The sequence below is a fragment of the Aethalodelphis obliquidens genome, unplaced genomic scaffold (genome assembly GCF_003676395.1).
Source record: "Aethalodelphis obliquidens isolate GAN/ISIS:26980383/991018 unplaced genomic scaffold, ASM367639v1 scaffold2, whole genome shotgun sequence".
Classification (NCBI taxonomy): domain Eukaryota; kingdom Metazoa; phylum Chordata; class Mammalia; order Artiodactyla; family Delphinidae; genus Aethalodelphis; species Aethalodelphis obliquidens.
Genome location: NW_020837946.1, coordinates 86038947 through 86051510, shown reverse-complemented (window position 1 = coordinate 86051510; position 12564 = coordinate 86038947). Strand labels below are relative to the sequence as shown.

At 38.8% G+C, this 12564-nt stretch overlaps 1 protein-coding gene across 3 annotated transcripts in view; it reads left to right on the top strand.

Annotated features, from left to right (window-relative positions):
• ARHGAP15 (Rho GTPase activating protein 15) overlaps window positions 1-12564 on the top strand; it is a 622754-nt gene that overhangs the window by 390034 nt on the left and 220156 nt on the right. For all 3 annotated transcript variants that reach the window (XM_027131893.1, XM_027131900.1, XM_027131911.1), the window contains one exon: window positions 8145-8243. In XM_027131893.1, the coding sequence (XP_026987694.1) occupies window positions 8145-8243 (99 nt within the window). The remainder of the gene's footprint in view (window positions 1-8144; window positions 8244-12564) is intronic.

Genomic DNA, 12564 nt, shown 5'->3' with positions numbered 1-12564 from the left:
GAAGCTAATTTGTGATCTGGGAGGCTTAACCTGGTTATGCTGATGAACTAACTAAATCGGTCAAAAGTTTGAGAGCTTAAAGATTAAAAACCACCATTCCCTAGTTAAACTCTAATTCATTATGTAAACAACGTGATTTGTAAGTGCAGTCATGTGGAAGGTCTATTTGTTTTTCTCACCAAAAGATGCTTTCAAAGAAAAATTACAGAAAATGGATTTTCTCCAACCAATGTGTTGCCTGCCACCCCTGGTACAAGCGCTGAAGCAGGAGAACAAAGATGTAATGATCACACCAGCCAAGGCCATAGGCATGTGCAGAGCATTCTGAAAATATTGGCACCCCTAGCAAGAGGTGTTTTCTAAATACAAAAAGTTGTTAAGAGAGGAATAAAGGATTACCAGTGAGCCCACAGATGGGACTATAGATGGGGAGCCGGGAGCTCAGGGTTCTGGGACTGCTCCCTTTTTTGGAATACCATAAGGAGGGGAAAAGCAGAAACAATCCTTAATGTTGTGCCAGCCTAGCAAGCATGGAAGTTTAGGGGGCAAAAGCTAGGTCATCAATGCTTGCCAAGAAAACAAAACACCTTCTCTCTCCCTCCCCCTTTCTTTACACGGTTTTAAGAAAGAAGGTTCTGTGGTTCAAAGACATTCCTATAATTTAATGGTCTTCCTTGGTGTATCAAACTCTGGACTGTATCAGAGTTACAGATGGGTGGCAATCTTACAGCAGCCCCTAAATTGGACAATGATGTCTAAGCTAAATCTCTATGATTTACTTCCTTTGGATATAGCACTTTTGACTTTGCAAAGTCGTTTCATGTATAACACCATCTCCTCCACGTTATATAATTCACCATGTAATGTTGAAGGCTAATGTTGTAGTCAAGTTGGTTTTTAGTTATAATTGATAGAAACTTATTCAAATTGCAAACGTAGGAATGGAATTTATTGGACTACTTAACTGAAAAGTCCAAGGGACAAGGATAGCTTCAGGCATGACTGGACCTCTGGGCACAAAATGCTATCGAATCTATCTCCTCCATCCCTCAGCTGTTTTCCACTCTGTTGGCTTCATTCTCCAGTATGTTTTCCCAGAAGCTGGCAATATAACTTCTAGAAGCTTAGACTCATATCCTCATAGTTTACCAAATCCTATAGAAAGAGGGCTCCTCTTTCCCAGCAGCACTAAAAAAAGGAAGCCTCAGGATTTGCTTGCCCAGATCCAGCTGGGTCATGTGTTCATGTCTGAACCGATTACTGTGGCCGGGGGAGGAAATGCATGTTCATCCCTGGAGCAGGAGCTGGTGAGGTCAGCACTACTCAAAACAAATGGCAGCAGAATGAGAAAGTATCATCCCCAAAGGAAAACCAGGGTGCTCTTACCGGAGGATAGAAGAATAGTTCCAGGGCCAGCAAGACCAACAGACATACAACATACTCTTCCTAACCAGCATCATCTGTAACAGGGGGTCTCATTTAGTTATTTTCCCAAGGCTAGTCCTTTCTATTGTGATTGTAAGCCCTCTTCGAAACCTTGTGGACAATGCTATCCACGTACTAGCCAAATTTGTCTAGTTGCATTAAACTGAAATTCCCTCTAACTTCTAATGCACCCCATGGCAACCATATATGGTGCCTAGGCATCAGGAAGTGAGAAGTTGAGGTGTGTCTGTTTCATCCACCTCTCTGTCTGCATACTAGCTTCAGTAACACTCATTCACTGCACATCACCATCACCCAAATGGCTGCTTTTGCCCTGCAGTGTCTAAATCTAGACGGCCTTCAATTCAAATCCCTGGAGCAGGTAGTATCTCTGATACCACCTCAGTCTATAGTGTCCCAATTCTAAAACTTTTGCAGGACAAATTGCACTGACCCAGCTTGGGCCACATGACAACCTTTGATTCAATCAGGTTTACCTGAAAGGCTAGGTCCTTCTACTACAGAGCCATACCTTCTTGGGTAAGTATAGCCACTTTAAAGACAGGATATAAGTGAGATGGAATTTTTTGACCTTTCTGGTAACTAGTGAAAGCAAACGTCTCCCTTCTATCTAATGAAGTTCAACATATCTAAGCTCTTTTTTCACCAGGGCGTTATTGGCAATCAGGGAGGGATTGTTTTCTCTCCCAGTGAGGGATTGCCTGCACTTACCTGGACCACCCAGTAAGTGGCAGTAGCACACCTCCCCCACCCCAGGCATTATAGCAACCAAAAACAGCCAAGAGGGCGTCTCACCCCCTCTAGAGCATTCTGGCAATCAGAAACACTCTGCAATTGAAATTCTCTCCTATCCACCCCAAATGAAAATCTTTCCCCAAGTCCCGTCTTTCCTTATAATTAGTGAATTCCCACCACTAAACTTCTATAAAAGGGGGTCTGTTTGCTACCTCTACTTCTTACCTTCTCTTCAAATCTTTACCACAGACATCTGCTTCTCAGTTTCATTCTATGAAAGCCATTTTCCTTATGATCAGCAATAGTCTCTGAATTTCACCTGGATATCCCATCAGTGTTTTGCTGGGTCTGAAATGCTATCCTAACTTCTAAACATCAATCTCTCTTTTCTTCTCCAAACCCTCAGGTTTCAGCATCTTAGTCTCCTTCAACCAAGCAAAAAACCTGAAAGTCCTCTTTGCCTGGTGGGTTGGCTCACCTCCCACGTCCAGTTTACAAATCCCACTGAATCACCCCATCTCTTCGTTGTCTTAGTTCAGGTCCTTATCTTTTTTTTTTTCCCCAGAGCCTGATGTTTTGTAACTATGAACAAACGACTCAATATCGTTGTGCCTCATTTTTCTCTCCTATAAGATCAGGATGGTAATAGTATCTACCACCAAAGTGTTAAGGATTGTTATAAAGATTAAATAAGTTAAAATATATAACGTACTTTGACCCTTGCCTGGCTAAATATATCTTCGCTATTTATTATTGAGCGTCCTTGCAATAGCACTAATCACATCATATTATAACTGGTTTTGAGAGCTGTTCTTCCCCCTACACTGTGGGAGATCATGCTTCATGGATCATTGCATCTTTAGGATGGAGCACACTGTCTGGACAACAGTGGGCATGTAATAGATAGCTATGGATGAATGTCAATCTTTGCATTCTTTACAATGCCCTGCATATGGTAGGTGCTTATGAAATATTTGCTGAATTGAATTAAATAGAATTGAATTGATCTGGAGAGAATACATAATAAGAAATGCCATAATATAACATAAAACATAATGAGTTTAAATTTTAAGGTGAGAGAAATTTCCTTTGAGACTCCTTCTTAGGATTGACTCTAAACAAATGCATATTTCCACGTTCTAACCAAATTTAGATTTTTTTCTCTATTTATTTGCTCCCCAGTTTTGGTTTCCATGTCCTGTCAACTCTGTTTTCATTCTCACAGCATAGCTTAGATCACCAAAAATCCAGACTCCTATTATCATCTTTATCAGTAAGCTATTGATGCCTAACAAACAAACATAGAATCTCAGTGGCAAACTGCAAAAAGCACTTATTTTTCATGTGTCTGTGGGTCAGTCTACGGCAGGCTTGAATGGACAGCTCTGCTTTAAGTTGTAGGTCTGACTGGACTTGTCTCCTCACTGAGGGTTGACCTCAGTTCTGTGCTATATGTATTTACTCTGGAGCCCAGACTGAAGGCGCAGCAGCTACCCAGGGAAACTCTTGTCTTGGCAATAGTGAAGAAGCAAGGAGATGAGTAGAAATCTGTAATGTGTCTGAAGGCCTCAGTCTTGAATTGACACATCATTTCCACACATGCTACATTATCCAAAGCAAGTCACATGGCCAAGCCCTATAGCAGTGAAATGAGGAAAATGTTGCCCACTCTAGTGAGTTTTACTACACAGGCAGATGGCAGAGGTAGTGAATGTATGAATCTAACTCAGAGAAGATGAGATGAATTCTCAATGATGATTAAATTTACCACAAGCCTATCCTGATTCTGGTCTTCCCAAGCAATCACATTAGCCTCTTAACAAATCTCTTTGTGTTCAGTCTTCCCCACTATCTGTGCCCCCCATTTTTTTATGAACCTTTTGGTTACAGGTGATAGAATACCCAGTTAAAAATTATTTATATTATATTTAATTATTATTATATTTATATTCATATAACAGGAAGTCTAGAGAATGTGTTTTAGGATAGGTTTAAAACTTCAACAATATTGTTGAGGTCTCAGGTTTTTGTACCTTCTTTTTTAATCATGTTTAACTTTTGTTTGCAAGCTTCTTGCCTTGTGGTAACAAGATTGCAGCAGTAGCTCCAGGCATTGCGTGATTGCACAGTGATGTTCAAAGCAGGAAGGAAGAAAGAAAGAATGTCTTCATATACCTCTCTCCGTTTATCAGGGAAAAAAATCTTCTCTTGTAGATTCCCAAGTAACGTTCCCTTACATTTTACCAACCAGAACTATCTAATTTAAACTAACTAAAGCTACAGGGGAAACAGAAGTCAATGGAGAACACTTTCAGGTTCTGTCTTATGAGTAGACTTTAAAAACAAGAAAGAAGGGGCTTCCCTGGTGGTGCAGTGGTTGAGAGTCCGCCTGCCGATGCAGGGGACACAGGTTCGAACCCTGGTCTGGGAAGATCCCACATGCTGCGGAGCAACTACGCCCGTGAGCCACAACTGCTGAGCCTGCGCGTCCGGAGCCCGTGCTCTGCAACAAGAGAGGCCACGATAGTGAGAGACCCATGCACCACGATGAAGAATGGCCCCCGCTTGCCACAACTAGAGAAAGCCCTCGCACAGAAACAAAGACCCAACAAAGCAAAAATAAATTAATTAATTAATAAACTCCTACCCCCAACATCTAAAAAAAAACAAGAAAGAAGTTGGGAGGGGAATAGCATGTGTATAAGAAATCGATGGTATTTGCACACTCTCAAATAATTACCTGCCTGACTTAATATTTAAGACTCTTCATAACATAATCTTCATCTCCTTTTAAAGCTTAATACATCAAGATTTTTCTAAATAAGAAAGAGTGAATGTTTTTCTCAGCACACCACATCCTTCTCATCACTCTTCTCATCATTGATGTGTTTGTTTGCCTCTCCTCCATCTTCTCCAAATGCCCTTTTTGTCCTTTTTCTTACCTCTCCAATCTAAATCTTACTTATCCTCGAGGATTCATTTCTTCTTTGGGAAGTCTTCCATGTGCACTCAAGGCTGTTCAGGTTGCCCTGCCACATGTATCTGTGCTTCCCCAGGTATAATATTTTTCACGATATGTTCTTACCTGTTTACTCATATGATGCTCGCACTAGTCAAGAAACTTTTAGAGTATAGGAATTGAGTCTTGGTAATTGTGTTACCAGTGCCATTCCTAGTTCCTGATGCAGAGCAGGCACTCAGAATTTTTTTTTTTTTTTTTTTTGGCAAATAACTGAGTGAATGAAACAGTAAATACACTAGAATGCCTTCATCTTCATCTTCCTGTATCTACCTATCAGAAGAAAAAAAAATAAACAAAAGAAACCTCTCTCCAGATTTTAACACCACTCCATTCAGGAATCTATCTTTTTGGAATGATCTCCATCTCATAAACTTCCCTCCACTCTGCCCCCACCAAACACCGCATCTGCACTACATGACACAAAAAACTCGATACTATAGAACATCCTCCTTAGCACTGAGTACCTTTTATGATACCTGTTATAGTCTATTTTTTATATTATTTGAATATTTCTTTCAGCCCTACAGTATTATGACCTCTTGATATCTTTTTCACAACCTAATATGCCTACTTCATCACTACAAGTATAGAAGATAATAAATATTTGTGAAATTCATTTGAATTATGATTACTATTAAAGGATTTTCTACTCTATAACAGTTCCCCCTGACTGTAACCTCTGGCCAAATTAAATGATCAAATCTGAAGTTTTGGATTATTTTTCTTAAGTAATATTTTATTTTATCCTTTCTTATAGTGGTGACTCACTGTTTTTGAACAAATCTTTGTTACTTGACCAGCTATTCAAAGGAAATACCTATGATTATTTCCCACTTCTCTACACTATGTTACTGTGTTTTGAGCTTATCTTCTTTCTCTCTCTTGCAAAAAATGCACATTTCCATATTGAAGTACATTATTATTGGTGTTTTAGCCTTAATTCTTTCCCTCTCTGCTAAGTTCTCAATTCAAGCCATCACCTTTTCTGAGAAATGGATGAAAATCGTGACTTTCTTGAAGTCTCACCACAGTCCATGTTGACTACCCCTTTGTAATAATGCATCGTTTAGCATTCTGTTATGCTGCATTTTATATTTTTCTCCCCACTTCTGCTAAAAATATGTTTTAAATGCATTGAAGACCTCCACTGATGATTAAGATGCTGTCTTACAGTCAATAATTCAATAAATATTTATTGAACTTCTAATGTATGCCAAACGTTGTCGAGTTACTGGGGATCCAGTAATAAAGGAAATAGGAATAGTCCTTACTCTCCTGGGTTTTGCATTCTAAGCAAGGGAAGCAACTAACCAGTAAACATATCAATCTGATATGTCAGGTGGAGAAAAGTGCTCCAAGAAAAGTAAGGTGGGGCAGCATGGAGAGTTCTATTGGCAGTGGTTGCCAGGTTTTATTTAAAGGTGGATAGGAAAGGCTACAATAAGAAGGTGACATTTGATCAGAGAGCTAGGACAATAGAGCTCCATGCAGAGGAAATAATAAGTGCCATGTCCCTGAGGCAGAGCATGAATCAGCAACGTCGACAGAGTGGTGGCAGGCAAGTGATGAGCGGGAAAGAGTAGAGAGGAAGCAAATGAAATCAGTTAATTGGTGGAAGGTCAGGTCGTTTACTGCCTTGGAAGTGATGTTAGGGAATTGGATTTCATTCTGTGGTAGAGGGGAAGCCCTTGAACCTACTAAATATTTGTTTCATTATCAGTAATCAACATCTATGCTGTTTAAAAAGGTTCTGGAAATGGATGGTGGTGATGGTCGCACACCAATGCACATGTACTTAATGCCACTAAACTGCACACATAAAAGTGGTTAAAATGGACACTTTTATGTTACATATATTTTAACACGGTTTTAAAAAATCTTTGCGTGAATGTCGTGGACCCAAATTTGTGCTAGGCACTGGTGACCGTAAGAACATATAAGCAATGCAGCACTCAGAATCTGCTTTGAGAAAATACATTCCATATATTATAAGTGTAAATACACAATGCAAGGTAGCATAAATCATGTTCCAAATGAGAGGGCTAGGCTAGAATTTCACAAAGTGTGTTCTGGGAAACATTAGTCTGGAGAGATGCCCTTTGAAATAAAAGGATCTTACTCAGATAAGTTTGGGAAATAATGCATCCTCCTGTCCCGCCTGGAGGTTCCCAGTGCACACTGGCATAACACAGGCTCTAAAAATAAGTACACATGAAAGAAACCTGTTTAACTTTGTTTAACCCAATGTGGCTAAACCATTTTTGATTACAGGCTTTTTCCCCAAAATCACCTATTAACATCCTGAAGAACTGGTATTGCAAAGAACCTATGTTACAGGAGACATAAAGCTGAGATAGGAAGGATAGAGTTTATGGAGAAAGAGCCATCTGAGCTGAGCCCTAAAAGAAAGGGGATACTTAGATTAGAGAAGAGGAAGGGCATTCAAGGCAGGAGAGATGTGAAGAAATTCACTTCCAAGTAAGTCTCCGGGAACTTGCTTTCTTCGAATATCATTGAGCCACAGGGTGAGTCTTCTACATATACTAACAACATCATAATTTTGAGAACCACTGACAAATTTGTTCTCAAACACTAAGACAGCAATTCGCTAAGATTAATTATTTTATAGAAGTTTTCTTAATTCCTTGTCATTATTTTATAGACAACAAAGTTAAGCCCAGAGAGACTATAAATTACTCAGTCATCCCTGCCTAATCGATGGCAGAGTGTTAGTTTTCTTTCTCTGGGGCCGGAGTCCTGTTCCATAGAGAAGGGAGTTATGGTCTTTGTATGTCTGCAATAGACACTTTGGAATTAAAGCAAAAAATCGATTCCTATGCAAGATGCAGATTTCATCATTCAGTGGATATGGAAACAGAATCAAATTAAAGAACAACGCAAGCTTGGATTTTAATGAAGCTCATCTTTGTTTCTTTTGCAGATCAAATTTTTGGCTCTCATCTGCACACAGTGTGTGAACGTGAAAATTCCACAGTTCCGCGGTTTGTAAAGCAGTGCATTGAAGCTGTCGAAAAAAGAGGTGGGTAACTGAATATACAGCAATTTCCCCCAATACTGTACCCTCTACACAACCAGTGCTCAAGTTAACAGCACTGACAAGCTATGAAATTAAAATTTGACTTTTGTTAATCAGTTAAGAGGATCAAGTTTCTTATTAACTTCAGTTTGTTTTCACAGTAGGGACATCAATAATTCCCACTAATGTTCTTTTTTTAATATTTTTTTCTGTCTGACATGTTGTTGATTCAATTGCAAACTTCTTGTTTTCTCGCCAGTGATAAAACATTCATAAAATATCAGCACTCACAGTGTTAGAACCCTCCTAACATTCATGCTGGTAGATTTTGTGCCAGAACATATTTTGGTAAGCCCCCAACATTACCCAAGTGAAGCAAACAGCGTTTCTACTTGCACATGGTGATATTCCATCTTCCACGTGTATCTGTTCAGCACAGAATATGCCTAACTGGTTTTCCTGGAACAATTAACAGACACACCTCCAGTGTTCAGATGACCTTTGATTCCTATATTTCAACATTCTGTTTTCCATTTGAAATTATTTCATCTTACTGAGGGGAACAAAACAAAACCCATTTGACTCATCATTTCTATGCTAGTCTATCTGTGGGGTGTTTTTCCTTCAGACTATGACTTTATTCATTCAAGGTCATTTTCCCTGAAAGATACGTACAGTAGGTGCAGAGTCTCAAAAAATATATTGTATAGAAATGTGAAGCTTCATCACCATCTGTTACAAGTTTACAACATATTCCCAGGATCTAGGGGAATATATATCATGTAAAAGACAGAGGTGTTTCCAGAAAAAGAAGTGGTGAATCTATTCCCCTTTTCAGCTCCCAGTCTCTTAAAACAATAGAACCAAGGGAAGAAATCTTTACCAAGTTATCTGCTAGGGAAAAGCTATTTTAATTCTCTCGATGTTACCTGGCTTTATTATAGAAACATAATAAAAATGGTCTGCAATTTCCAGCTCCTGGAAATTCATACTTTGATTATACTGTAAGGACAGCCTTGGGATCCTATTATTCCCATGTCAGTAGGGAATGAGAGAATAACAAGAAGGGGACGAGTGGGTAGAGAAAGTGGATAAAGTGAGCAGCTTTGGGGAAAAGCATATCAACACATCAGAGAGAAGAGCTGAGGGTTCAAAGAGAGGAGAAAACAGTAAAAGCAGAATGAACACAAGGAGAGGTATCTGTGAGGAATGGAATCAATTGGAGTTTAGAGAGAATTGTCTTTTTATTGTATGTTGCAATCTCATTTAATTTTGTAAGTACATATTTTAGGAATAAATATTATTTAATAAGTACTTAAAGCCAAATGGATCACTGAAAATGTTATAATGCCATTATTGCTAATAGTGAAATTATCATCATTTTCAGGAAATCTTCATTCTCTTATAAATACTCAGCACTGATGGTGTGAGCACTGTTATATTAGCAAAAATCCAAATAGGACTTTGGGGGAAGCTGTACATAATAAGATGTGTGCCCATAAAAAAAGGGTTCTATAACTCTCTATTTATGTACATACCCCAGGCAAAATGAGAACTCTGCTAGATACAGCCTTGTGGCATGCAAACACCATGGTATTGCAGAATAGAAAATGCCCATAAATAGAAACTGTATGTTTTGTTCATGGTATTTTGTTGGTGATTTTTAATAAAATAAGACAATGTATTTTCTGACAGGGGCAATCATATTTGGCATTATATTTCATTGTCCCAATGTTTACTCTTAAAATGAATTTGTAGATTCAGCACTGAACAGGCACTAATCACATATGATTATTAAAATAATTCCTAAGTGTTTTAATGAAACTCAAGGACTGCAATTCCATAAAGCAACTGATAATTCAAAGCATTTTGGCAATGTCAGCTTGAAGGAACTGTATGGAAATGTTCAACAAAAACTCAGAGACACAAGGTAAACCTCTCACATCACTGCACGATTTACAAGTGTGTGCTTTTGATTATATTTTTCTATGATCATTTGTTGGATTAATATTCTTACATTGATATGCCAATTCTGTTTACTCAAAGTGTTGTTTTTACTAAATTTTGGCATAAAGCACCTCAGGACAGAAATAATTTATGTGAATCTAAGTCCAATGTTTATGCAGGCTTCTGATGACATTTTATGCTGGGGTTGTTGTTAGGAAGTAGCATATAAAGGTGCCAAGTCTCTCAGCACGGCTGGACTCTGCATATCTAGAGCCCTCCTTCTAATGGCCAGATCCTCTTCCAGCCAAGATACTTAACTGCAGAGTCATGGGAAATGCTTATGGACCAGTTATGGGAAAGGCACTTTTAATGAAAACTGTGTGTTTACTCTCACAGTCTTAGGAAAATGGTCTCAATCCCCACTACAGCAGCACATCAGCTGTTATGAAAAATATTTGTTTCCTTTCTCTCTCTTTTTCTTGAGGTTATTTCCCCCACCTTAAAAAAATCATTTACAAACTGTAGCTGGATTTTTTTAATGCTTCTTACAAGCTTGATTTCAAATGAAACAACATCAGGAGGGCATTTCTCACCATTTATCCATTCATTCCTCCATTCATTCATTCAGTTAGTTACTTGCACTTGGCAGAGCCAGTTTGCCCATGCTCCTCTAGTCTCCACAGGGAAATCCTACCCAGCCCTTGGCACAAGATACATTCTCTATTCATCACTGGTACAGTGGTATTAGTTACATTTTAAATTTTGCGTCTCTTGGACCTACCTAGAAAGAAATCTCTTAGTGAGCCGAATGTAAACCAATTTAGCGAATCACTTGTTTAGTATGTTTCCTTATCTTGATTTGGATTTCCTTTATTCCTCTAAACCACCAGAGCATTCTCCTTCTTACCAACCATTATAACTAGATTAAAGTTATTTCTGTGGTTTCTGACATTGTCTGCTCAGCCTAGAAAACATACAGAAAACTTGGAGGGCAAACTGTAAAGGAGTGTGTTAGTCTTTAAAGCTTTTCCAAGTGGTTCATTCTCCCTTGCCTTGCCTTTACAGTTTTAGATTTTATATATATATGTGAAATCATAAGTAGCCAATGAAAAATTCAACTTATGTTTCTTCTTCCAGAGCAGTTTCTGCAAAAATATTGAATGATTGTTCAGCTAATGCTCAATACATATGGTAAACTGACTAAAAGCAGGAGATCATCTGATACTTTTTTGAGGTCTGGGGAGACAAGCCTGGAGAGGATAACATTGTGACACACTGGTGGTGTGTAGATCCAAAGAGGGAGAAGTCCAGTCTTCAGTGCTTTATAAAATACTTTCTGTAGTTTATGATGACCTCAAAGGTGTCTAGAAATTGCTTACTTAAAAATAGGGTCACCTGTGTCACTTAGAGACAAGGACCTAGGAGACATGAACTAAACAAAGTACTAAACTGGTATAATTAGTACTGAGACCTTAATCCATAGTTTTTTATATGAAAACTATGTAACTGACTGGCTACTCTTTGTGAAGACCAGTTACTGATATTTGGAAAGAACGGCACACAGTGTGTGCGGCATTGTAAACACTCACTGAAGTAACAGACACTAGTTTTTATTGCATTTCGGCAGTAAGTAACTATTCAGTACCTACTCTGTGTCAGTCTCCATACTACCAGCTGAGAATATAGAGCAGATATACATTAAACAAACTGTGATAAGTGCTGTGAAAGAAAAGAATAGATATTGTGCTAGGAGAAAGAACAACCACTACAGTAATAATAAAAAAAACAATAGGAGAAGTTTGTCAGTTTAAAAATGGCATAATAGGGGATGGGGGAAATGGAAAGATCTTGGTCAAAGGGCATAAAGTTGCAGTTATGCAGGATGAATAAGTCTAGAGACCTACTATACGAGCATGATGACCAGAGTTAACAATACTGTGATGAATACTGAAAATAAGCTAAGAGAGTAGTTTTCAGGTGCTCTCGTCACAGACAAAAATTGGTAGTTATGTGAGGAGATGATATGTTAATTAGTTGGTCATTTTGCTGTGTCTATGTATATCAAATCATCATGTTGTACACCTTAAATATATATAATTTTGGGGCTTCCCTGGTGGCACAGTGGTTGAGAGTCCGCCTGCCGATGCAGGGGACACGGGTTCGTGCCCCGGTCTGGGAAGATCCCACATGCCGCAGAGCGGCTGGGCCCGTGAGCCATGGCCGCTGAGCCTGCGCGTCCGGAGCCTGTGCTCCGCAACGGGAGAGGCCACAGCAGTGAGAGGCCCGCGTACCGCAAAAAAATAAAACCAAAACAACGAATATATATAATTTTTATTTAGAATATATTTCTAAATGACATTATAAACCCTGAATAATA